General features: G+C 32.9%; 4 protein-coding genes across 4 annotated transcripts; 3 read left to right on the forward strand and 1 right to left on the reverse strand.

The window, feature by feature from the left end:
• Positions 1 to 2,187: 2,187 nt before the first annotated feature.
• On the forward strand, positions 2,188 to 5,386 carry LOC111368574 (protein MOR1-like). Its single transcript, XM_022989899.1, has 6 exons — positions 2,188 to 2,282; positions 2,373 to 2,447; positions 4,449 to 4,544; positions 4,628 to 4,729; positions 4,896 to 5,005; positions 5,268 to 5,386. Exons 1-5 carry the CDS (start codon positions 2,220 to 2,222, stop codon positions 4,995 to 4,997), a joined length of 438 nt encoding a protein of 145 aa, XP_022845667.1. The 5' UTR covers positions 2,188 to 2,219; the 3' UTR covers positions 4,998 to 5,005; positions 5,268 to 5,386.
• Positions 5,017 to 7,713, forward strand: LOC111368233 (protein MOR1-like). The gene is made up of 8 exons (XM_022989480.1): positions 5,017 to 5,034; positions 5,268 to 5,450; positions 5,576 to 5,687; positions 6,338 to 6,414; positions 6,499 to 6,578; positions 7,119 to 7,181; positions 7,306 to 7,438; positions 7,534 to 7,713. Exons 1-8 carry the CDS (start codon positions 5,017 to 5,019, stop codon positions 7,711 to 7,713), a joined length of 846 nt encoding a protein of 281 aa, XP_022845248.1.
• A 45-nt stretch (positions 7,714 to 7,758) lies between these two features.
• LOC111368576 (protein MOR1-like) lies at positions 7,759 to 11,336 on the forward strand. The gene is made up of 9 exons (XM_022989901.1): positions 7,759 to 7,834; positions 8,271 to 8,429; positions 8,567 to 8,773; positions 8,850 to 8,934; positions 9,358 to 9,527; positions 9,614 to 9,730; positions 9,834 to 9,929; positions 10,053 to 10,505; positions 10,711 to 11,336. Exons 1-8 carry the CDS (start codon positions 7,829 to 7,831, stop codon positions 10,134 to 10,136), a joined length of 924 nt encoding a protein of 307 aa, XP_022845669.1. The 5' UTR covers positions 7,759 to 7,828; the 3' UTR covers positions 10,137 to 10,505; positions 10,711 to 11,336.
• A 2,273-nt stretch (positions 11,337 to 13,609) lies between these two features.
• Positions 13,610 to 14,314, reverse strand: LOC111368234 (dof zinc finger protein DOF1.7-like). The gene has a single exon (XM_022989482.1). The coding sequence runs from the start codon at positions 14,312 to 14,314 to the stop codon at positions 13,610 to 13,612; it is 705 nt and encodes a 234-aa protein (XP_022845250.1).
• Between the last annotated feature and the right edge of the window lie 12,714 nt (positions 14,315 to 27,028).

The following is a 27,028-nucleotide window of genomic DNA, read 5'->3' on the forward strand; positions in this document are numbered from 1 at the left end:
TGTCATTGACAACAGGCCTTATGTAGTCCCAAATAGCTCTATGTTGGTTATCCTCATTAGCCGCTCTTGCTTCCTGTTCCGCCATTGCTTCCCGTTCGTTTCTTTGTATGCCTCTTAAAATGCGAAATGTGCATTCTGGTTCAGGATCAACAGGTAGTAGGTTCAGATTTCTTGCTCTTCGCATAAACAGTTGGAAATAAACACAACGAATCTATTAGAGATAGACACAAAATAAAAAAAAAAAAAAAATTACGATCAAAATAAAAATCTAAATTAAAATGAACGCCGATTGGTAATAATATCAATTGAAATCGAATGAATCAATCCCCAGCAACGGCGCCAAAAACTTGCCACGCGTTTTATATAACGTGATATAACCGCAAGTATACGGTGTCAAGTTTTGTAATATAGTGAAGAATTTAAAAGTGTCGAACCCACAGGGATTGATATTCAAATTCCACTGAGTATTATAATTGTTTCGATTTTCACTTTATTTAGACAAATCCAATGTTTGAATGATGTTTTTATGCTAATCTAATTTAAATGGAATAAAGAATGCAAGTAAAGTGAGACAATTTCTAAAAATCAAATCAAACTATGGAGACTACGGATTGATTTCACCATATTATCAACATGCTCTCAATCTCTATAGCCATTTCCACCGAATTTTTCCCAATTTATATGCAAGAATCCTAATTTAACTCTATTCCCTCTCTTGAGTGCCAATAGAATCTATCGTTATATTTTAACCAATATCTCTATTCCGAATTAAATATATAAAGATTGTTAAAGCTCTTGGTTCTTGTTTATACCCCTCAAAGATTTGATCTCTCTCGAAACCTACAAATCTAGGTTATGTTGTTCCAGATCATATCTAAATTTCCCTCTTTCTCGAGCATTAAATTTAAGACATCGATTCATTCAATTGGTGATCAGACAATTGAAAGCATTAAGCACAAAACAACACAAATAAATCATGGAAAAATTGAAAGAAATAACTATATTAAAATCAAATCATGTCTCAAATAGGTTACATCAACCCTAGATCTAAGAATTTGGTTTATGATTGAATCGATCGACATGCCAAAATACAAGATAAAGAATATGAGAAATAGTAAATAAGGGTTTAGAAAAACTGATTGAAGCCGCTAGTTCTTCCCCAATTGTTCGTCAATCTTGATGCAATTCAATTTTTTTTCTTGCCTCTTGAATGGATCTTTAATTTTTGCACCCTTTTTGCCCAGAGAGAATACCAAAAAAGAACGGCCTCCCTTAGGTTTTTTTCTTGGTATTTATGTTATCTTCGAATTTTGGGTGATTAGGAAATATCTTGGGTCGAGAAATATCCAAAAATTTGGGCTTTTTGGCGTTGCGAGGTTCGGTGCCGTGGCGCCCATGTCTGGGGCCGCAGCACCACGTTGTGATTGGGTTCTGGCGCCACGGCGCCAGCTGTTCTGCTTCTTGTTTTCACGTTGGGCACCATGGCGCCCAAGGCTGGCACCGTGGCGCCCAGCTTCCTGCTGACTTTCTCCTTTTGGCGCCCAATGTAGATGCCGTGGCACCTAACAAGCTACTCCTTGCTTGAATCATTCAGCTTCTAAGCTTCTTTTTCATTGCAATCTTCTTTTCTTATCTCTAATTTATGCCCCCACTTTATGACCACCATTTAGATCCATCACAAGCTCCCAATTATGGTGTTTTCTTGAATGTTGATTTACCTGCAAGACAACACGAACACACACATCAAAACGTTCAAAAGTGCTCAAGAATAAGCTAAAACCCGTGATTTGGAGACGTATGTTTAACGAGTGAATTACACTCATCAGTGACCAAAAATTTGAAAGTTATTCAAGGACCTGCTTTAGCTATTGTTGTCGAACGACTTAAACAACATGGAACCTTTCAAGGTATATTGCCCCTTCTCTCTCCTTTTCTTTGATCTACATACTTCTTTTTTATTGCTAATGCTGCTTGTTGGCTCATAGAAAAATTTGAATTGGGAAGAACAGTTTCAACAGGTCTCACATCCAAAAGCAACTCAAAGATTGGAAAACCTAATGGTCATGGTGATCATGGATCACGGCCTGGAAGAAGAGTTGCACCATCAGTATGTTTTCATTTAGTTGAATTGCTTGGTTGGAAGTATAACATGAATATTGATTGAAATTATTTCTGTTTAGAGAACTACTCCTTCAAAGGGCTCTAGGCAAGATACGATTATGTCTGTTCAAGAAATCAACATACAGTCGCAAGCTTTGCTAAATGTCAAGGATTCAAATAAGGTACATATCATGTTATATATGTAGCATGCACAACATAAAGTACCGTCTTATGTATACCTGAGAATCGATCACCTGATTTTATTTGCACAGGATGATAGAGAGAGAATAATTGTTCGCAGATTCAAGTTTGAAGAGTTACGATTGGAACAAATACAAGATCTTGAGGTTTGAATTTTAATTGGGTGTTAGTTGAATGATGTTTTATTGATCTTCCAGTCATTATTTGGACTCTTTCAATTTCTTAAATTGATTCTCTGATAATTGAAGAATTTTGATTCATTGTTTAGGTTCTTAACTTATTTGGGTCCTCACTCATCGATAGTGTAGTAGAAGAGAATATCATAAATCAGGACCATATATACTCTATGCTTAAATCTAAATTTATATCTATTAATTCTTGTAACACATAACTTTGACTATACATTTTAATCTCAAAAAAATAAAAATAAAAAAATAAATAATAAATAAATAAAAATAAGTTTATCTCATTTTGCCATAAGTTGCATTTGACGCTATTATTGCCCTTTCGGAATAATGGATGATATTGCTGCTATTCCATTCCATTGTGCACTGCTACTTGGTTTGACTTTTGATGTGTTTTAGTTTTACATAGATATTATGACTTGCTAACAAATTGCATTATAAAGATAGTTCTTAGGAAGAGAAAAAAAGGCTAAATCCACCAATGGGCACCCAATTTTATATTTAGCCTCTGTTTGACTCCCATTACTTGAAAATGAAAATGGGAGGAATAGTATTTTTTTTAAAAATGAGTGGTTAAAAAAGAAGGAAAATTGTTCGATTTACTTGTAATATTATTTTATGGAAGATTGTGTGATTGAAATTAAGAGAGAGAAAAATAGAATGTAATGTAATGAAATTTTTTTTTTTAAAATAACTTTTTATTTTATATTATTTTTTTGAGTAACTTTTTTTTTAAAAATATGGTTTTTATTTTATTTTAAAAACTTTTTTTAATGAGTTTTTATTTTATTTTTACAAGTAAAATTTTTTAAAATAAGTTTTTAATTTTATTTTTTTAAAATAAGTTTTTATTTTAATTTTATTTTTTTTAAATTTATTTTTTATATATAATATAATACAAAGTTACTATATTACCCCTTTTAAAATTAGTGAAAATGGTGAAAAAAAGTTGGGTGGCTATGATGAAACGTTATATGAAATTAGGTGGCTATTTTGACATTAATTATAAAGTTGGGTGGCCATGGTGAAACAAAATAAAATTGAGTGGCTATGGTAGGAGGTGGGCGAGGGTCGGTTCGGTTCGATTCTCTTTATAATCGAATCAAACCAAATTTTTCGTGTATCTAGTAAATGGAACTATCGGGTCCAAATATAATTATAGAACCGTTCGGGTTCAGTTCGGTTCGATTCCGTACTATAATTAAATTTTTTAACATTTATAACAACATTATATAAATACAACTAATGACACATTCAATGGTTTTGGAATGTCAGAGACTAGTAAATTACCCTGTTCAAATGATCGCTATGGTCAAAGTTTCGATCGGCGGAGGTCATAGATTCGATCGGAGGTCACAGCGTCGACCGGCGTTCATATAGGTTTTGGAATGTCAGCGAGATTGCGAGAGTCGAGACATCGTTATGCACTTTAGTGTAGGTATTTAGGGTTATTTAGTGGGTTGGATCTTGTTGGGCTAAAAAATGAAACAATAAAATGGGTAATTTGGCAAAAAATTAGAAATGAAACAAATTATTGGGCCAAAAATTTGGATTTAGAAATTGTTAATTTGTTTAGAAAATTAAAATTAAAATAATTTGATTTATTCAATATAAAAAAAATTAGAAAGATTCGGTTCTTGGTTTAGAACCGAACCGTACCTGTCGATTATCAATTTAGATACCCGTTCGGATATTTAATTTGACAAGAACCGTCGGGTTCGGTTCAGGGGATTTGCCTAACCCTAGCTATAGTGATACCAAGTATAAAGTTGGGTGGCTATCGATAAATTTAACACAAGAAAACTATCTTATGATAGGCACTCTTGTAATTTTAGGATATGATGAAATTGGTTCATGGAAACATGATGAATGCAGACATTATTTTCTTTTGAGATGTATCAAATTCTAGTTATTCTTTTCTCATGAAATGTGCTGTAAATGTGTCATTTGTATTTGCCACAGAATGACATTGCGAAGTATTTTAGAGAAGATTTGTATTGGAGGTTGTTAAACACTGACTTCAAGAAGCAAGTTGATGGGATTGAGATTCTGCAGAAGGTACTTTCACTATCAAGCGCATATTATTCTGAATATGGATATTCGGTGGGCTTTCTTAATTTTTCCTTTTTTATATCTTTCAGGCTCTTCCATCTATTGGAAAGGAAATAATTGAAGTTTTAGACATTCTCTTGAAGTGGTTTGTTTCGAGATTCTGTGAATCCAATGCATCGTGTCTATTAAAGGTATAGAGCTAGGAATATTTTTGCAAATGAAATTTTTATTAATCCAGTAAATTAACATAAAACATGACTGGTATGATGTTGTGAGATGAATGAAGTAATTACTTGAATTGTTTTTGCTGTTTCACTTAGAAATAACTCCATTCATGTTCTTCAAAAACATTATAAGGTGCTAGAATTTCTTCCTGAGCTTTTCGAGATGTTGAAGAATGAGAGCTACTCTATGACTGTAGCAGTCAAGCAGAGGCATCTATTTTTCTTCCTTGCTTGATCGAGAAGGTATTAAAGACATGGGTGTTTCTATGGAGGTTCCCTTCTTACTTCTGTATTGGTCATATGCCTGCAAATGAGGCAAATTATACAGACAATGCTCTTTAATTGATACTCAAGTTTTAAATTTAATTTATTTAATTTGTGATTGCTAGTTCTGATATTGACTCTTGTATCTTGTTGCTTTTTTCATATTTATCTCCAAAAGAGATTGTTAACACTTTGTGACATCAAAGTATCTCTTTGAACTATAATTATTTTTGGGCTGCAGTTGGGACATAACATCGAAAAAGTACGAGACAAAATGAGGGAATTGATGAAACAAATAATCCTCATATACTGTGTAGCAAAGACTTTTCCCTATATTTTAGAGGGTTTGCGTTCAAGAAACAATAGAACTCGAATTGAGTGCGCCGATTTTGTTGGATTCTTGCTGGATAATCATGGTTCTGAGGTAAAATGTGAATTTCAGATTACATGTAGTTTTCCTTTTTGAACATCATTTTTATGTTTTGGTTCCTTCTATTGTTTAGAGGTGCATATTTGTTTTTTTTTTTTTTTTTGGTTCTTTCTACGCAGATAAGTGGGCAATTAAAATCCTTGCAAATCATCGCTAGCTTGAGAGCTGAGGGAGATGGTGAAACTAGAAAAGCTGCTTTAAATACTCTGGCTATTGGATATAAGATTCTTGGTGAGCTTTATGTTGACTACTGCAGATAAATGGTGCATTTCTAGTTAGTTTGCGTTCGATTACTAAGTATGGAAGGAATATAAGTTCTAGGCAATTGAATAGTGTAGAACTTATTTGCATGAAAATTGTTAATTGAATGTGTTTGATTAGTTTAATTTTCAACCTAGAAAATATTATATTTATCCATCTTTTATTGGTAGGTAGATGAGAGAGAGAGAGAGAGAGAGAGAGTAAATTGCCTATAAAAAGAAAAATCTACACTCCCCTAAAGAAAATATTTTCTTTGTTTTTGAGGAAAATATAGTCACGTAACCAACTTTTGAAAAATATTTTTCATGAAAAAAAGTCAATTAAACACTCCAAAAGTAGGAACTTGGGTGAAAAAAGACATTTGCATGGAAAATAAAGCCAATCAAACACACCGTTAGATTTTTAATGTGGTATGTTTACAATATCTTGGTATCTGAAAATTAAGGGAAAACTATGGATATTTGAATCTTCATTTGTATGGGGTATTTGCGGTAAGAAATAAACCTCTAATAAATATTTAAATGCGTGTCATCATAAACTCGTCATCAAGTCTTAACCATTAACATGGCATTACTCATTCTAATACCTTAATTTAACTTTACAATCTAATTTTGTTTTAGGTGATGACATTTGGAGATACGTTGGGAAGCTTACACAGGCTCAGAGAAGTATGTTAGATGATAGATTTAAGTGGAAGGTTAGTACATACTTGTGCCTTCTATTTCGTTTTTTGCCTTCTTTCTTTTTACTCCAAATCATGTATGCATATCTTGTTTGTCAGGCTCGTGAGATGGAGAAAAGAAAGGAAGGCCGCCCTAGTGAAGTTACGACTGCTTTAAGGCGGTCAGTGAGGGATAATGGGTATGTTAAAGAATCAAGGTGTCGTGCTATATGTTGGTATTCCTGATTGGACCTGTTCATTGTTTTGTGGACTCTAGGAAAAGTTGCGATGTTTTCTTTCATGTTGCCCGTGCCATTATAAATTGACTAACTGGAGATGGTTCTCTTGCAATCAAGATGATCTGTACAAAAGTTTTGTATATGTTGACATGTTCTCTTTCATCATATATATTGTTTGTGACCAGACTAGTGATGTGTGCAGGGTCATGCTGTTTGCTTTCCTTTTAGTAGACTTTTTCTCCCCTGGCAACATTTACCTAGTACCTATCTGCAATCAAGTTTGATCCTTTTTTTCTTTCAATTCTTCTACTGAGGTGTATTTGTTATAGTTCGTGGTTTAAGCAGTAATTTGCCTTTTATGATCATACTATAGATTCTGTTATTTGGAAAAACAGAACTAGCAGAAGACTAGATTAGTTGCCTGTCACTAGGTTCTTAATCTGTCTGCTTGTAACGGTTTTCCCTTTTGAGCTCCCATGATATTGGTTATATGAAATGCAGTTTCGATCATGCCGAGCAAAGTGGGGAAGTTTCAAGATCTACATCTGGCCCAATCTTCAATAGGTACTGGATAATCTATTCGTCAAGCTGTTTACCATGTGCATATGTGCACGCACACTGCATAGATGACTCTGGCTGAAGTACATTATTAATCTAATTTGTGTGGTTTGCTTGCTATTTTTTTTAGTTCTAGGGAGAATTTTGGTCATTCTGAGGTTCAGATGGAGAAACATCCTATGCCACGAACATGTTCCGCGCCTGTTGGTCCAGCTGACTGGAATGAAGCTCTTGATATAATATCACGTGGTTCTCCTGAGCAGGTTTGCTTGTAATACTTCAGTTTTTGAACTATGAGATTTGCAAAGAAATGAAAAAAAATGCTTTATTGGGTGTTTATCATGATAAACATTGTTAGCTGCAGTCTGTTGAAGGAATGAAGGTTGTGTGCCATGAATGGGCTCAGGCGACCATGGATCCTGAAAGCAGTGGAATGGATGACATTGTGAAAGATGCTGATAGACTTGTTTCCTGCCTGGCAAATAAGGCAATTGCTACTTTAATTCCTCATTTTAAAAGGCCATTAATGTTGTATTAAGTTGGAAATGCTTATAAATGCTCATAGCAAAGGTTTGCCTCAGGTAGCCAAGACATTAGACTTTAGTCTGAATGGCGCCTCTTCAAGGTCTTGTAAATATGTTCTCAACACTCTCATGCAGGTACATCCGTCCATTTTTCTGTAGATTCCTTCCCAATAATTTTCGTTACGTATATATTGAATAAAAAACTTGGACTGACACACGAATTGAAACATATTAAAGATTGTGAACTAAAAATGTGAAATTCATTCATGAAGGTATTCGGCTGATTTTAATTATCAGCTCTTTCACATTTATTCAACGAAGAAGGCTCCTCTTATATAGAGAAGAAAGAATAACAATCCCCTAAAACTAAGGCTATAAATCCCTATAAATCAGGGATATAAAACAGCCTTTATTCAGATTTAAATAAGCACTTAAATAGGAAACTAACTATATAACAAACTGAACAATCAAACTAACTAAATAATCTGAAAATCGTCTACAATTTTCTCCCTCTGTTTTCGGATCAACCTGCATAAATGGAGTTGTTGAAATTTTAATCTTTCTGTTGCAGACATTTCAGAACAAGAGACTCGCTCATGCTGTGAAAGAGAGTATACTTGATGGTCTAATTACAGAGCTGTTGCTTTGGCTTTTGGATGAAAGGCTTCCTCGGATGGATGATGGGAGTCAACTTTTGAGAGCTCTTAGTGTTTTGATGCTTAAAATTCTGGTATATCTGTTTTCTGAAATTCTGGTATATTTGTTTTCTGAAATTCATCTCTCGGTGTTTCTGTTTGTGAACACTTGTGCTTAATTTGGAGATACTAATGTTTTGCCGCTTTGCCTGACTGGTGATTCTGAATTCAGGATAATGCTGACCGGACTTCATCATTTGTTGTGCTCATAAATCTTTTACGCCCTATTGACCCGTCAAGGTGGCCATCTCCAGCAGTGAATGAGTATCTAACCTTGAGAAATCAGAAATTTTTGGATTTGGTCGTCAAATTTTTCTTCCCCTTTCTTGTGAAACTTGGTGGCTTCTGCCTTTTCTCGCACATTTCTCATCTTACAGAAGTGTGTTACGTCTTTCATTTGAAGTAATATTCTAAAAGTACATTGATTATTGATTAACAATACTTGCATGTGAAAGGTTCTCCAAAATACCATATATGATGTTGATCTTGATCGTATCCTTCAAAGTATCCATATGTACCTACAAGAATTAGGAACGGAAATAAATGACAAGATTTTGCTTGTTTAATGAAATACCTGTTGAGTGCTCTTCTGATTTCAGAAATTTTTGGATTTGGTCGTCAAATTTTTCTTCCCCTTTCTTGTGAAACTTGGTGGCTTCTGCCTTTTCTCGCACATTTCTCATCTTACAGAAGTGTGTTACGTCTTTCATTTGAAGTAATATTCTAAAAGTACATTGATTATTGATTAACAATACTTGCATGTGAAAGGTTCTCCAAAATACCATATATGATGTTGATCTTGATCGTATCCTTCAAAGTATCCATATGTACCTACAAGAATTAGGAACGGAAATAAATGACAAGATTTTGCTTGTTTAATGAAATACCTGTTGAGTGCTCTTCTGATTAATTTCACCATGCGTACTAATTAAATGTTTTAACTGCCCACTGCCAACATCTTTTGAATTAACAAAACAGCGGGAGCTGATGACAAACCACTTCACATGGTGAAAACTGTTCTGCACGAGCTTGTTAAGCTTTGTGGAACTGCCATAAAGGGTCATCTTTCCATGATCCCAATAGACATGCAACCGCAGCCCATTATTCTTGCCTACGTTGATCTTAATCTTCAGGTATTTGTGGCAGACTCTTGATAAAACGCATGTTTCCACCACTCATTTTTTCTCATCCTGAATCATCTCCAAATAAAATTGAGCAGACCTTGGCAGCTGCAAGAATGTTAACCCCTTCTGGCCCTGCTGGACAAAATCGCTGGGTCGATTCGGCAGCCAACAGTCCAGCACCTGCAACACATTCTGCAGATGCTCAATTAAAGGTACGTGTGCTGTCTTTAGCTCTTTTAAGTTTTATCCATGTCCTATCCTTGTATTACCCATGCTTCCTCAAAATAAATTTTGTGGTGGGTTTGCATCTTGCAGCAAGAATTGGCAGCAATATTTAAGAAAATTGGTGACAAGCAAACTTGCACAATTGGTCTCTATGAACTCTATCGAATTACACAGTTATATCCTCAGGTAAGTTCCATATATTACATCCACCCATAATAAGATTGAACATGTTCTCTTTTAAAATATTTTGGAGTCTGTATTTTAGAACTTGCACATTTATCAAATATTATTGGCTGAATCTGGTTTCAGGTTGATATATTTGCTCAGCTGCAAAATGCTAGTGAGGCATTCAGAACATACATTAGAGATGGTTTAGCACAGGCCAGGATCTAATTTTATGGGCACGTAGTTAAATTTATAAAGGAAACACTCTCTCAAGTAGTTCTTATTAACCTCTATTGCAGATGGAGAAAAATGCAGCCGCAGGAAGGACCCCTTCGAGTGTACCTCTGTCAACTCCTCCACCAGTGGCACTCAACCTCTCTTCAAAATATGGCCCTATATCACCTGTAAATACAAATCTGTTCAATGATTCAAGAAATCTGAATACTAAAGTTGAACCTACAAACTTCAGTTTACCACCATCTTATGCCGAAGAAAATAGGCCTACCAATACCATCTCTGTAAGAGGTCCTTTGTCAGATCAATCTGGTTTACAGCAGAATTTGGGGGAACTAAGAAGTGACAGATTACTATCTGGAGGTTAGTTAACCTGGAAAATGTTAGTGCATGTTTTGTATATAGTATTGACTGAATTGAACAGTATAGTGGACAAGATTTTAACTACCTTTTCTTCCTTAATAGTGACCATTGCTATCCAATCCTCCCTTCCAAACATGCATTTATTGTCTTTGTTGCTTGTGTTTCTGTGGGGGATATTTAACTGACAGATTCACTTCCTCTGCAGTTTCAAGCGGTACATTAGATGCTATTAGAGAAAGGATGAAGAGCATCCAATTAGCAGCAGCTGCAGTAAATCCAGATGCTAGAAGTAGGCCATTGGTACCTGTGAATAGGAATGTAATCCATGGACTTTCTGGTCATCCTTCTGTCACAAAAGGTGTTGGTACCGAGAACCCTATGCATGGTGGATCCTTCCCATGGACGAGAAGGCTCTATCTGGCCTTCAGGCTCGTATGAAAAGGTTAAAAACTGGGTCACTCGAGGAGGGGAGTCTCGTATGGAAGGGTTAAAATCTGGGTCACTCCACCCTCTGTAGGACGGGATCTTAGTCAGAGAGCGATTCTTTATGCATCCTGGTAAATTATTTCATATGACGCTAATCTTGTAATTTGGGAGAAACAACTGGGTGCATGTATTGGACATTCGGGCCTCCAGGTTACTCACACAATCTTGCATATTTTTTGGCTGATAGAAAATGCAGAGCTTGTTTCCTGTAATATTGCTGCGGAGTTTGTGAGGTTAGAGATATAGGCAATGTGTGGCGAAAATTTATTTTGTTCATCAACATTAGTTGTATATAGTAGTTGTAACTTTGATAAGTGGCGCATATATTCAATCTCATTTGCAAGAGTTGTTAATATGTTCGTTCATAGTAACGATTTTGAACAATGCTAGATTATGATTATGATTATTATTTTATTTTATTTTTGACATTTCAGAACAGATGTTTAAATGCTAGTTTTATCTTCGAAATTCCATTTTTACCTGTGCATTTATATTCGTCTTCTGTTTTCGTCTTTACAGTTGATCAGAAATTTCACAAAGCTCAAGGTGGGAATTTCTTCAGACCTTCCCATATTTATTAATTGTACCCAAAATAATGTTATCCTTGGCTTCTTTCATTTAATATTGCAACCTCTAACAAAGTCAAGCGAACTATTAGGAGATATCTATTTTGCAGTAACATCCTCCTTGTTAAACAATCAGAGTAGTTTTTTCGGAGAGATCTGTAAGAAAGAAAAGAAGTTCAATTTTTAAATCAAGTTATGCATTATCTGGCTGCTTCAGTCTATTTCTTGGTTTAAGATTCTTTTCACTCATTGGAATCAAAGAATTAGATGCCACAAAGCAGTGTCAAAAGTTAAATACTTCTCTTTGCAAAGGAGGTGATTGTCAGATTTGACAATCATGATTTGGTACATTACATTCATCCATTTCAAAAAAGATTACTCTTGGGGTAGTTGGACACCCTTATATACTTAGTTATGTACCCGCCATAGGCACCCCTCCCCTCCAATAGTGGGGCTCCAGATGTCCATTTTGGACACCCCTATGTATTTGGTTATGTACTCCAAGAATAATTATTTCAAAAACTACTTTTTAAATTAATTGTCTTGATGTTCTCATATCAAATATTGTCAACAAACTTTATCAATCATTATTGTACAAGTAGATTAATTCTTGTCAGATTGTGAGGGATAAGACGTCATTTTGTGGATTGACTGTGCATGTTCAGTACCTGGCCTTGCCCCTTCTTTTGTTCTTACCTTTTCCATTGATTTCTAAAGTGGGTTAAAAACAATTTCTGAATAAAGTCGAGTCGAGTCCAAATAGGAATTTTTATTGATTCTACCTCCTATTTTTAATGAATCATTTTTCTTTTCCCTGAAAGTAGGTTACAAAACATTTGCTCGACATTCTTTGAGCCTTCTTAGGTTAGTACCGCACAAAATGTTACCGTGTCTACAAATTCTAATTGCCTCTTACAACGTCAACAAATTTTAGCAACGTCCAAAATTACTTGAAACGAAGGTAAACATGTTCATAAAATAACCTTGAAATCCCTTAAATCATTCCCTTGAAATATGTACTCAGGTGGTGGGTATTGGATACAATTTCATAACCACACAATCTTAAAGCAAGAAACTGTTCGTTTTATTGCCAAGATACAATTTTAAATAGCAGCAGTGTGTAAGAATATAAGAATTGTAGTGATGTTACAAATTGTACCTCCATACGTGGAATAAATACGAGCAGCTTCTATCAAGAATGAATTAATGCAAGCAAGAATGCTTAGGAAGCAAACAAAACCCATGTAAATATATGCCCCTATTTCTCTACATTATTCAATAAAAATGAGTTTTGGAATAATGAATTTTTGGAGAATATATAGTTAAAGAGTAGGAAAAATTTTTGAATTATGTGCGAAGTATTTTATTGTGAAAATGTGTAATTGAAAATAAGTTCGAGAAAGAATAATTTTTAAAATAATTATAGACAAATAGAGGCTTAATGTTTTATTCATCTAATCTACCCAAATTACACACATATTCCACAAGAATCTTTCATCATATCCAGTCTTCTCTACCCAGCTGGACGAGGTCCCATTCCTCTCTTACATACCTTTCAAAATCCATCTATCCCCAATAAAAGATAAAATTGGTTTGTTTGGTAGCATCAACCGTACAATATTGACCAATATCAAGAAAAAAGAAGTTAAAAATCATTTTTATTATACTGTCTAGTCTTTTTCGTACTCGATACTGTATATAGAAAATACAATATATATTTATGGCAACTTGGACAACTTTATAGAATTCTTGAATCGATAGAAAGAGGGAAATTGAAATAAACACAAAATGGACATGAAATATACCATGAAACTGATGATAAAAGAACAGCTTCAAACAATATACTTACAAGTTTCATCTATGATAGTTACACATTGACAGCAACATGTGGACATGGTACCCGACAAGTGACTCGTGACATATTTGGCAAAGCGGATCGAAAAAAAAGTTAAAATCTTATTCATTAGTACTGCATACTAATTATTACTAAATATGCATCCATGATGAGGGTAATTAACCACCAGAAAGAGACCATGGAACTCGATCGAATTCTTAAGGTTTGATATCTGTATCATCCCATGATAAATTGATAAGATCAGATGAAGTTAATAAATCAATATCATTCCAATTATTCCAGTAGTAATTTGGCACGTTCATGGCACTCTCTGTACTTGGACCTCCCCATGGAAATTCTATGACAGTACTGCTTGTGCTCGGATTGACTGTTGTAACTGTTGATTCCTCCACCGTGTCCAGGCGGTTTCCGGCGAATTCATACGCATTTAAAGATTGAAAAGAGTTGGGGATTAATGAAGATGATGAATCAATGTCAAAAGTGTTTAAACTTGAGAACTGAAAACCTGGGTTTTGATTCTTAGGTGCAGATCCGTTGTTTCTGTTGAAAGCACCAAAGGGAAGAATAGAGGAGGTGGTAGGATTGATAGTGGCTGCGCCGCCGCCTATGGTGGTGGAACTTCCATTTGATGTCTTAAGCCGTTTGTTTTTCCGGCCACCGCCGGCAGGCACATTACGTAGAGTGCCACCTTTAGTCCAGTGCCTCTTACAAGCTTTACAAAAATGGCGAGGCTGAGATTTATTGTAATTGTTGTAATAACAGAACTTTGTGTTCGTTGAGTCACACCTTGGACACTCCAAAGGCTCTGATTGTTGGTGGCTCCTCCGTGTGGGTGGCGGCGGTTTTGGCTGCTCTGCCCCGTCTGATTGCGGCAAACTTTGGTTCCAAGTACTTACACCCATAACAGAATCCAAAAAAATAATAATACAAGATTGATCTATGAACAAGATAAAAAACTCTAGCCTTTGGTATCAAACTAGGAAAGTACGAGGAGAATTTAATTCTCTTATAAGAGATTGAACAATGTTTTAATGTTAGTGATCATAAGAAGCAAGAATTTATGTCTGAGACTCTCTCTCTCTCTCTCTCTCTCTGTCTCTCTCTCTCTCTCTCTCTCTCTCTCTCTCTCTCTCTAGGCTTATATAGGCTATATAACCTATATGTATCTATCTGTAAAATCAATGAGAATCACTCGAGTTTGGTTGTATGGTCCAGATTGTGTAATTGATACATGTGTGGTGCAGTCTTGCTGTCAATTATATAAAACCATTATGCCACTTTGCTTCCCTCTTTTTGATAATTATATAATAATTTATAGTCCATGGAAGAATTTGTAAGTGCGATTTATAAATAATGTGATTTAATGGGTGCGGGTTATAATATTTATACGTAACGCATGCAAATCTACACATGATTTGTGTTATAGAACATGGTTGTTAGACAAAGCTTTTGATAAAAGTTGATAAAATCACTATTTGATGTAAATTAAAATCAAAATTTTATTAGATTCTGATAAAGCGTGGTCGAAAAATTGTGGACTCTATAAAATGTGTGGTTAAAATTAATTGTCAAGTCTAGCTGTGATTGTAATTTCAAATGTCCATGTAAGACTCGAATAGACGTGCGGTCCAAAACATTTGACCGGAATTTGCATTGGTCGGAAGGTGGAAGCCACTCTTGCTACTTGCTAATGCGAAGCCAGTCCGAGAATGGGAGTACTACGGTCTGATATTCGTTTGTGCCTTGGATTTTAGTGTATATATGCATATGTTTGGTCGGTGTAATGTCTGGTATTGATGGAAGGAAGTCGTAATATATTTATAAAGAAGATGTTAGGTAGTATACCATATGGTCAAGTGATTCGAGTGTAAATTCCAGTTGTCAATACGTGATTCCTTGTGATCATCCTATGGACCAATCCATGTCATATATTACATGTAATCACATGATGTTTAACTTGGTGAGTTCATTGGATTAGAACATATTTGGGTGTGCTTCCCTATTTTTATTTTATTTTATTTATTTTCACTCTAGGGGGAAGCAACATGTTAGCTTCTTTTGTAGAAAGAAGTAAAGATGGTAAGTCAAGCATGCTCATTTTGAGTCATGTAATTTATGCCTTAACGTGTTAGTACTGTACAAATTATTGAATAATATTATACGTGTCTATGAACTTACACCTCACATCGTCACTTAGGTTGATTGTCAATTTCAGAGGTCAATCTCTTGAATTGGGAGATATGTATGGGGAGGTATTGGACCATGCTTTGTGTAGATTGTGAGGATGATGGTCAACCTCGTAAATTATTGTTAGTTATTGTACTTGTGTTGCACTTAGGGCAATAGCCGAGAAGCAGCATGTGAAGTTGAAATCATTAACTTCTCTATCCTGCCTACTGTGGATGGCATCATCTCATTGGCGAGGTCAATGATAGTGTGAAGATGGTTCACCATAGCTAAGTTGGTGCTTCGTTGATGATGACAACTCGAAAGCAATATGTGTGGTTGGACAAAAAGGCTTATCGACTTGACTCGTATCTCAGTTTTGGCGAAAGGTGGTCGCTCCACCTCAAAGTCATTGAGTTGGTTGGGGTTAGACTAATCTTCTCAGCTAAATTCTACTCGAACCGTGTGATTATCAATCAGACTAAAGCACAATTGAAATAATGTTATAACTTCATTTCTTCTTTAATTACATTATACAATACGTGTGTAAATACAAAAGACTTAACACATTAATTCAATAAATATTATACCAAAAAAAAAAAAAAAAAGTATTCCGTCTATCATATCTAATATAACATATCAAATATATTTGTATATATATGGAGTGGGACCCTTTGTTTTATTGAATATGATCTATGAAGGATATATCGACCCAACAAGTGTCACATAGATTGTCATTAGTCATTTCTTGAATTCCCTTGAACGGTGCATAGTAGGCCTAGCATGTAGCATATGAATTTAGAGTGGCCATATAGGTGTCACAAGAGTCCGCATCATAGTCACCACGAGAATCATTATGTATACAAAAACAAATTCTTGAAAAGATGGCTTCATGGATTTATATGTAAAAAGAAAGTCTCATATGTCACGTCGAAAAAGTTACGAGCAATGAATCAAATGATAATAGTGTCATTCCCAATTAATATATAAGCCTCTATCGCCCTAGTCACATAAATTTTTGGTACTAGCTAATTGAAACACAAAGAATGGATATCGAGTGGCCATTTTATTCTAGGCAAAGGTCATTATCAATAGAAGCGCAAGACAAAATAAGTGCCAAGTATCGTAATTAAAAGAAACCAACATCAATACAATTGGTATATAAAGAAATAAGTGTCAATTTTTAGAAATAACATTATCAAGAAATATGTTGAAAATTGAGACGAATGAGATTGTACTTCAAATAATAATATTTATCTGTCAATATCTCAAAATAAAAGAGATAAAAGTCAGTATATGGTTTAACAAAACATGTACTGATTATCCAATTTTTTTTTTTTTATCGGGTACAATTTCTCTTTGTGATATTTCACCTTTTGCTTGTTATTGGTCAAAAGATGAAATTCTGATTTTACACTTTTTTTAATTATAATCTATCCTCCACATGGAATAGAAGAGAAAAAATTAAGTGTTCGAGTTAAATTAAAATAGAGAGTTGAAAAGAAGCGTGGAATGATTTTGACGAGATGTCATTAATTTTGTTTCTATTTTTACAATCACTTGATTTATTTTGCTAACTGGTGATATGTCATAACAAAATATTAATAAAATATCATCATTATACTCAAAAAATATCAAGTTTAAATATTATACATTAAAAAATGCTTATAATTGAAATTATATGATTCTAGAATAAATCCAATCAAGCACAAATTTTCCTACGTTCTAATAAAATTAAAAATATCAAATCGGTCAAGATTCCAATTCCTAACTAAGAAATTTCACAATAAAAGAGAACAAAATCGGGTTGGTGGGTCGGCTGAGTAAAGCCGCTTTTGGTAATTATATTTTATGCCATTTATATATCAAAGTAGTCGAAACAGAATATTTGTCGGACAGGATTACGACTTTGACAGGCTTAGCTTAATAATTAAGTATCATTGGAAATAATTAATTATAACTAATTATAAGTGACGAACGCTTCGTATTCCACTTTAATCATGATTAATCAGACTATTCAAATCAAAGTTTAAATTTATTCTAATTGCATCGTACACGTGCATTAATGATTAAGCCACCCTTCGTTTACCATCATTCTGATCGCATTCATTATTTTATTAAGTCTTGTTTGATTCCCATTAAATTTAATTACATTGCATTTTAATTTTTTCTCTTCTATTTTCAATCACACAATATTTCATAAAATAATATTACACATAAATCGAAAAAATTTCCTTCTTTTTCAACCACTCATTTTTCTAAAAAATATTATTCCTCTCATTTTCATTTTCAGGTAATAGAGGTCAAACGAGGGCTAAATATGGTCGATTTTTAACGACCGAATTATTTTATCTTATAAGACTCCTAAACAATGGACAAGAAGATATAGAAGATACACTAAAACCACACAGGGCATAACCCAGTGGTGCACAGGGTAAGAGTGAGGTAGTCACAACCTTCCTGGTAGCCACAGTGTAAGGGTTCGATTCCTGATATATGAAATTAAACTCTTTGTGGGCACCAGTATACGGGCAAGCTCTTGTTCCCTAATCTGTTGAGGTACATCTAGCAATTTAACTCCCTCGCGATACTCTAGGAACGGAGTAGTAGGTGCCCTCAAGATTGTGGTTCAACCTTTTAGAATATTCACAAAAGCCCTTGTTCTAGAGTAGGGCCAACCAAGCAATATCATAAAAAAATAAAAATAAAAGTTTATCGAAATAATTTCTCAAAGGATAATTAGAAAACATCCCTATCTTTCAATATTATTGTGCAAAACGTTCATACTTTTTTTTTTTGACATTTTCATCCTTACGTTCATCTTTTATTGGGAAAGTCATCATTTTCATCAAAATTTTCATGTCAAATGACAAATACACCCCCTATTTAAATAAAACAATAAAACTCTTAGGCCCCATTTGATTGCACGAATTTTTCCATGGAATTTGGAATTCGAATTCCAACTTCCACTTTTGGCCTGTGGGATTGACAAAATTTTTCAGGGAATTGATTTTCGGAAAAATTGTAGTCGAGGTACCAAACATTTCGTTTATTAGTAGACTTTACCCAAACATTTAGTTTGTGCCACCCACAGTTCCAAACCTTTCAAAAATATGCACTGGGGGTTCAAATGGATGGAAACCGTCCATTTGGCCGTTAGTTGACCAATAAAATTGAATTTTGACCTATTTTGACTGAATTAGAAAGTGTAAAATGGTATATTTAGAATTAACATTATTTTTCTATATTATTAACAATTAAATTAAACAAAAGAAAAAAGAAAATAGTCAATCTTCATCTTCTTCCCTGACTGCATCCCCACCTCACCCCGACCATAATCTGAAGTCGTCGACTACCCAACCCGACTGCCCATCTCTGCCCAAATCCGTTGCCCCCATCAATTCCACAACCTCCATCACCTCGGCTACCCTCTTATTCACTGCTAAATGGAACTAAAATAAGAAATCGAAATCGATACGAGCACCACTTCACCTCGAAATCAAAACCAGCACCACCTCTTAACTAGGGTACTTATAGCGAAAAAGAGGCATACAATTAGAACTATTCACATATGAATTGGAGCTCAAATTATCAAAATACCCACCTTCCCAGTAATACCAATTTAATATGGAAAACTATTAAACAAGTAATCAATTGCGTAGCCCAAAATAGCCATAGAGAGAGGGAATATTTACTCCCGACATTGAGAAAGAAGCAAAAAGTGGACACCATAATTAGAGACACCATTGACAGTACCCGTCCTCCGGTTCGAGAGCTCCTCGGATGCCGTTTTCTTGCAACTTGACGACATTGTAGAACTTTCATTTATTATCATATCCATTTGAGTTGTGGTGAGAGCGACGACTATTGTGGGTGTGGTTAGTCATGAGCGAGAAAGCGCGGTGGGAAAATTGCAGCAGCGGTGGTGTGGGGTGGAAGAAGATGATGAATAGTAGTTTCTTTTATTTTTATTTGGTATATTAGTTTATTTGTTTTATTATAGAATTAAATAGCAAATTTACCATTCTACCCTTTTAAGTCAAAAATTGGTCAAAATTCAATCTTATTGGTCAACTAACGGTCAAACGTACGGTTTCCATCCATTTGAACCCCCGGTGCATATTTTTGAAAGGTTTGGGACTATGGGTGGCACAAACTAAAGATTTGGGCAAAGTCTGCTAATAAAAGAAAGGTTTGGTACCTCGACTGCAATTTTCCTTTGATTTTCCATGAATTTCTAGGTACAATACCTTAAAGCGTGATTTTTCACATTTTATTTTCCTACGGGTAGGTGGTTTTTAGTTTTCCACCTTTTTTTTATTTTTATTTTTTGCTTTTTGTTTTTTTTAATTATTGGCAATGAGAACAAATTTTAGGAACAATTGTAAAAAATGATATCCCTGAAATTGACAATTTTTATGTAAAACAAAGTCAAACGAACACCAAAATATAGATAATTTTTTGATCTTTTTTTTTCCTTTTTTTTTTTTTGGTTAGCAATGGAAACAAATTCTATGAACAATGGTAAAAGTGGATATCCCTTAAATTAACAATTTTCATGTAAAACAAAATCAAACGAACACCAAAAACACTTTTACTTCAACATTTTCCACATGGAAAATTATACTAATCAAACACAATAATTTACAATTCTCAGGAAAACAATTTTTAGATAATTCAATTCCCTAGAATTCATTATCTTTCCATCCAAATTCCATCTTCGCAATCAAACAAACCCTTATTTGATGAAAAAAAACTATCTCAATCGTTTCAAATATAAAAATAACTTCGTTTATAAAGAAAAAAAATAGAATGGATATAATTTCTACGTCTACAAACCGCTATCCCACCTAAAAGATAATTTAGAACTCTTATTTCTCTTATCCAATAATCATAAATTGAAACGTTCTTAACAAATTTGAAGGTAGTCTATGAATTCTTTTTTTATATTGATATATTTACCCTAAATAACACGTGATTTACATTTTTGGCATATAAAGTCGAATGTTGGAGTTGTTGGGGGTGGTGTTAGTGGACAAAATTGACGAGCGAAGCCGTCGATAACGAAGAAGATAATGAATGGGAACATCGAACAAATCCTGTAAAGTGCAAATGTTTGTTTCATAGATAACTATTAAATTTCTAACTATACTTAAGTTTTGTTTAATCAATTAATTACACTTTAATTGACAATTTGTTTGGCCCCATTATAATGAGATTTTAGAAATAATGTATTTTGGAATAGTAATTTTTGAAAGAATACGTGGTTAAAAAAAATGTTTCTGGTTTTGTGTAATATTATTTTATTAAAAAATGTGTGGTTGAAAATAAGAGAAAAAAACATATTAAAATTTTAATGAGAGCCATATCGAGGCAAAATATGATAATTTCTACAAAAATCTTCATAATTCCTCATTTACCAAGTCGGATATAGTTGGCGGTTTCTTTTAAACTAGTAGTAAGCACGCGCATTACACGTTTTATGTATCGAAATAATGATATGCGTAATTCTTTTAAGTGCTAATAATATTTTTGACAGTATATTGATGTTGTTAATATTGCTAAAGGAAAAATAAAATTTTTTAAAAAGAACATATATGAATAACACTTTTTATGAAACTAGTTTTTTACCCTTGCATTCATAACACTTTTTATGAAACTAGTTTTTTACCCGTGCATTGGGCTATTTTGAAGGTCATTTTAACATACCTATGACAACAAGAATAAGAAGACTGCAATTTGCCAACATTTAATAAATGGTGTTAGACTTACAAAACTTAATTCAAAGAAAAATTATTAATTCATATGCTTTAAATATGAGCACAATATGCACATGAAACTCTACTTTAAGGAACTTATGAAGATGTTCTAGCCAAGTATATCAACTTCTACTATTATAGTCTTATCAGTTCAATCATTACTTTCCTTGATGTCTTCCCCTTTTTCCATTATTTCCGCTTGCATTCATCGTTACTCGAATGCATTTTGGAGAACTATCTAGTCCATCTACCGTGTTCGTAACTAGGAAATTCAATTTCTGCATGAAAAATTTATAGATTACATGGGAATAAATAGTTTCTAGCATGAGTAATCAAAAAAATGTATTTAAGAATCAGCTAATCATAAAATTCCACACTTGCATTCATGCTCTCAATTCGTGTAATGCCCCGAATTCTTGGAATCCGAAGCGTTAAAATAATATTCGTTTTTTTATTTGATTTGACCCCTTTGACGCTAGCCAAAGTATTTTATAAATCCAATTTTTTTTAAATATATAAAAATATAATGGAAGGTAGTTATCCATATAAACTTAGGCAAATGTAGCAAAATTTGATTTTGTAAAAGATTTGAAGGCAAATTGACAATTACGGATTTAATAACAGCGGAAGAAAAATATATTTGACCTAGCAAAAGTATATTAAAATTTATGAAATTTTTACAGGGACTAAAGCATTCATATATGTACCACAATTAAAAATTTGGGGTTTCGACGATCACGTTTGAAGCATGAAAATATTACTCGAATATACTGGATAGGAATCTCAGATTTAACACAACGCAGTTTACTAAAACGGACATAACTTTTTTTTTAGATAATATTTTTGAGAAATTCCAAAGGCCACTATTAGAAGACTCACAGACATTTCAAACCCCACTGATTTCACTTAAAAACATGCACCCTAACCCAAGTTATATCATTTTCAAATAGGAGGACAAAATCTGAAATTTAACCCAGCATAAATTTAAACTCCATGCATATTCAATCCAACACCTCTAAATTCTAGTTAATATGCATCGTCTATGAAACTAAACAAAATAAACATTAAAAAATTTCTGAAAAGTGTCATCTAAGTATCCATAAAATGTTTACATAAATAGAAATATTTACTAGAAATTGAAAGCATTAGAAATCGCCGAACACTTTTCACTATGCCAACCACTGCCATGCCTCGATCTTAACTTGTAAAATTATTTGTAGGGATGAGTATTATAAATAATACTCAGTAGGAAGCACTTAAGTAAATGGTAAAAATATATATTTTCAGAAATGCAAACTTTATTCGGTTGTGTCACCATCAATTTCAAGTAAATTGATGATCAGTCAGCCCTTACTTTTAGGTTTTGATAACCCCATTTCATTTATCATAATCATCTCTTCATATCTTGTATAAACCACCGGACGGTGATTCCATCATGAATAACACAATAAGAAGTTTAACGCAAACGAAAACATATAAATCTTACATCACTTACACAAGAGCAGAAACACCCCTACCTTAATGTTTGGAGTTTGAATACCCTTTTCGCGTTCAATATATAGATCTAAAATGCAACGTACTTCTTGCCTCTTCCTCAAATAAATTTTCAGATTCAAGGCACTTTAGTTTATGGGAAATGAGCAAAAGAATTAGGAGAGAGAATGGGGCTAAATTTTTTTAATTTGAGTTATCAAAACAAACTTATGATTTAAAAAAAATAAAGGGACGTTATATATATACCAAGAGGGGGGGGGTTTGTTTTTGTTTTGCTGTTGGGTGTGTGTTTGTTTTGCTGTTTTATAACTTTTTAACTTTTAATAACTTTAATCCTACTCAATACTCTCCTTAGTTTTCTATAAATCTTTTATTAGAATCATGTATAAATCCCTTTTTTTTTCATTTAAATTTTCACCACCTATGACATATAAACTTGAATCTGATTTATTTTTATAAGGTTACCCGTTGCACTCCCTTATAAAATTTTTAGATTAATTTATTCATTTTTCCCAGCTTCTTTAGAAAACATCAAAAGGCTCACTCCAACCAACAATTTTCTTTTATTTGGGTCACTCAGGATTAACCTAAAAACAGTATGACTTCTAGAAATCAAGTTATATTTTTATTATATGCATATGATGAAATGATTTGTCAAATATTTACATAACTAAAGATGCATAAAATATTAATATATTAAACTAACTATAAATGCATAAAACATTAAAACATTAAATAGGGATTTATAAATTTATCTTAAAAGATTTACAACTAAAGATTTTCCTTTCGGGAAGTCCCTAAAGTTCTTAGAATAAAAGTCCAAGAAAACAAGAGTACCTTAAAATATTCACAAGAACTTCAGCTATACAATGATTTTGGATTGAGAATTTTTCTGTAAGGAAGTTTCAAAAAGTTTTTTGGATAGCAGTGATTACACAGGTTGTAAACTCCTGCCTTAACCAAATGAAACGTACTCCTTATATAGAGAAATTCTTGGGAGCAAAAAGTCTAATCTACCCTTAGTAGGAAAAGCACTCACTTCACCAAGAAGTTTTGGCCAATCAAAAAAGTCCCTTTAAACATTAGTGTGAATCTTTCTTTTGTAAAAATCTTCCACTATATCGGGGAATCTTTACTATTTTCTCTTTATGCCTTGTTGAAGCATTTGTTTTTTGAAAGTTCTTTGTCTTCTTGCTTCGACAATCTCATCTTATCTTTCCATAGCATTTATGATATTTCTTTCTGTTGTAGGTGAAAATGACATTCCACTATCCGAATTACTGAATCCTACATTTTCTGGATCTTCTTCTCCATTATCTGGTTGAGTTCGTCTTCTTCATTATTTTCTCTTTGTGGATTTTCTGAAATCTCTTTTTCTTCTTCATTTTTCTTTTCAAAGAGTGTCTCAAAAACTTGTTTAACTGCTTCTCTAATTTGTTCTTTTAATTCTTCATCAATTTTCTTCTTCTTAATTTGAATCTTTTTCTTTCTTCTAGATGAAATTCCTTCGTATTTTTTAAACTGTTTTTGAAATTCTTCAATTTGAGAGAAAATCTTTTCTAAAGAAACGACATCTTCATTTGGATTTTGGGCATCTTGAAATAATGTTGGATCTTGAATATCTTGAACAATTGTCTTACCCTTGTCTTGGCTAGAATGAATTTCTTGGATCTGAGATGAACTTGGATTATCAAGATAATGTTTTAGTGGACTATATTTGACATAATAATCAAATTTACCACTGGGTTGGCCCAATAAACCCCAGATTTCTTTATCTTTATCTGTAACAGATTTATCAATCTGCTGCGTCTGATTTTCTGATCTAGTAGAGGAATCAACAGTCCTCTGAGTCTGTTGGGCTTTTAACAAGTCCACAGCCTTTAACAGGTTTGATAAGTCTTTACCAGTTACCGTTTGAACTGGACTAGCTATTGACTTCTTGGGCTCAATAGTACCTCTAGATAAACTGAGCTTTAGCTCAATTATCTCTTTTTCAAGTTCTGTGATTTTTCTTTGTAGTGAAGATCTTTGTGTCATGAAAGTCTGGTTAGATTCATTAATTATACTAAAATTTTCTGCATGCATTCACAATGACTACAGAAGATATTTTTGTCTTTGCTTGGTGAGAAATGAAGAGGGGGTTCTTAATTTCTGAGTGAAGGAGAAGCAAAGAAGTTAATCCCAATCATTTGTCTGGCTGAATCTAAAGCTTCTTGGAAATTATGAAAACCTTTGTAAAGAGGGTCTTTAAAATCTTTTATGCAATCTACTACTTCTAACCATGTATGAAATACACCAGGATTTTTGCCCTTGACTACTACATAAAACTTAAACTTATTCTTGTTCTGATTAAAATGTTCTGAAAGTGCATTCAAGCATGCAAGAAAATACTTTTGGTCTTTTGGATTCTTATTATAAGATATCCATAAATTGTCTAACAAACATTTTTCTTCTTTATTTAAAAAAATGTGTTGTAAAACTTTAAAAGAAATATTACTATTAGGAAAACTTATCAATTCTTGGTTACCAAATCTCACTTGCTCTTGGTAAAATGGTCTGTTCTGAGTTGATGAAGTCTTTATCAATGCATTTGATGTAAAAGAATTCCCTAGCGGAATTCCTGGTCTTGGAGGTAGTCTGGACATCTGCCAATATTATAATGAATTAATTTCAAACAAATCTTTATTTTCAATCATTCTACTAAAAATATCTGCTGCTTTATTATCACTACCTTTTATATGTTCAAATTCTATATTAATTCCTGTATTAGTAATCCTATTTATAAAATTAAGTCATCTTCTCCTACTACTTTTCTTGGAGTCTAGCTTAAGTTTATTATAAAAGGAAACTATTGCAATACAATATGTTCTAATAATTATTTATTTTTTAGAGATAATAAAAAAATTTAAAGCTACCTAAAGCATAATTTACAGCAAGTAATTCTGCATCTATACTATTCATATTTTATTTTTCTTTATAATTTTCACTATTATATCTACAAATTCTTTCTAAACTTTCATCAGAATATTTATTTGGTTTACAAAGTAAAACTACACCTCATCCTAATAAACTTCCATCTGTCTCAATAATTAAATAATCTGTATCTAATGACATTGTTAATTTTGGTAAATTTTTTATCATTTTTTTTATTTCTTGTACTAATTTTACATCTTCTTGGTTAAAATATCTTTGTTCTGTTAGTGAAATTTTTGCATATAAAGGTTCTGCAATTTTTCCTAAATCTTTTATAAATGATCTAGCATAATTAACTAATCCTAAAAACTTCTGAATTTGTTTTAAGTCTTCTAATTTATTTGGAAATTCTAAAGCTTTTTGAGCTATATGTGATTGTAATTTAATTTTTCCTTCTTCTATATTTACTCCTAAGAAATCTATATATTCTTTAAATAAAATCATTTTCTTTTTACTAATAATTAATCCGTGTCTAATAAATTCTGAAAAAAAATCTATAAATGACCTCTATGTTCTCTTCTATTTTTAATAAATACAAGAATATCATCTATGTATACTACTACAAATTTATTATGCTTATTAAAAATATTTTTCATTTTTCTTTGAAAAATACTTGATGAATTCTTAATTCCAAATGTCATAACTAACCATTCAAAATGGCCTTCTCGACATGTAAATATTGTCCATTTTATACTATCCGGATGCATCTTGATCTGCCAAAATCCTGATTTTAAATCAAACTTACTAAAAATCTTACAATCTTGAATCTTATTTACTAAAACTGTTTTGTCTGGTATATTATATGCATCATCTATTGTATTGTCATTTAGTCTTTTATAATTTATTATCATTCTACTCTTGCCTCTAATAATTTCTGAATATTTTCTTACTATAAAAGCTACTGATCTATGAGGACTATCTGATTTTCTTATTACTCCTAATTTTATAAGTTCTTCTATATGCATTTTAAAGTCTTCAATATCATTATTTGTAGCTTCTATATTTTTTGTCTTTATTATATATTCTGAATTTTTTATTTTTAATTCACACATTATTCTATCTTTTTCCCAATATTTTAATACATTTTCTCCTATTATTTCCATTTTTTTCTAATTTTGATATTAAACTATCTATTTCTTATTCTGTAAGTAATTTATTGTATATTTTTTCATTGTCTAAGAATTCATAGCCTATTATTTCTATTGTCTCTAGATCTATTTCATA

The sequence above is a fragment of the Olea europaea genome, chromosome 19, assembly GCF_002742605.1.
Source record: "Olea europaea var. sylvestris chromosome 19, O_europaea_v1, whole genome shotgun sequence".
Classification (NCBI taxonomy): Eukaryota; Viridiplantae; Streptophyta; class Magnoliopsida; order Lamiales; family Oleaceae; genus Olea; species Olea europaea.

Excerpts from the sequence above, each read along its gene's own strand:
- LOC111368574 (XM_022989899.1), top strand. The coding sequence starts at position 2,220 with ATGTCTGTTCAAGAAATCAACATACAGTCGCAAGCTTTGCTAAATGTC. Across the intron at positions 2,448-4,448 it reads AACAAATACAAGATCTTGAG|AATGACATTGCGAAGTATTT; the intron begins GTTTGAATTTTA and ends TATTTGCCACAG. Across the intron at positions 4,730-4,895 it reads ATGCATCGTGTCTATTAAAG|GTGCTAGAATTTCTTCCTGA; the intron begins GTATAGAGCTAG and ends AAACATTATAAG.
- LOC111368233 (XM_022989480.1), top strand. Across the intron at positions 7,182-7,305 it reads TCTGGCCCAATCTTCAATAG|TTCTAGGGAGAATTTTGGTC; the intron begins GTACTGGATAAT and ends TATTTTTTTTAG. Across the intron at positions 7,439-7,533 it reads CACGTGGTTCTCCTGAGCAG|CTGCAGTCTGTTGAAGGAAT; the intron begins GTTTGCTTGTAA and ends AAACATTGTTAG.
- LOC111368576 (XM_022989901.1), top strand. Across the intron at positions 8,430-8,566 it reads TTTTGATGCTTAAAATTCTG|GATAATGCTGACCGGACTTC; the intron begins GTATATCTGTTT and ends TTCTGAATTCAG. Across the intron at positions 9,930-10,052 it reads TTACACAGTTATATCCTCAG|GTTGATATATTTGCTCAGCT; the intron begins GTAAGTTCCATA and ends ATCTGGTTTCAG.
- LOC111368234 (XM_022989482.1), bottom strand. The coding sequence starts at position 14,314 with ATGGGTGTAAGTACTTGGAACCAAAGTTTGCCGCAATCAGACGGGGCA.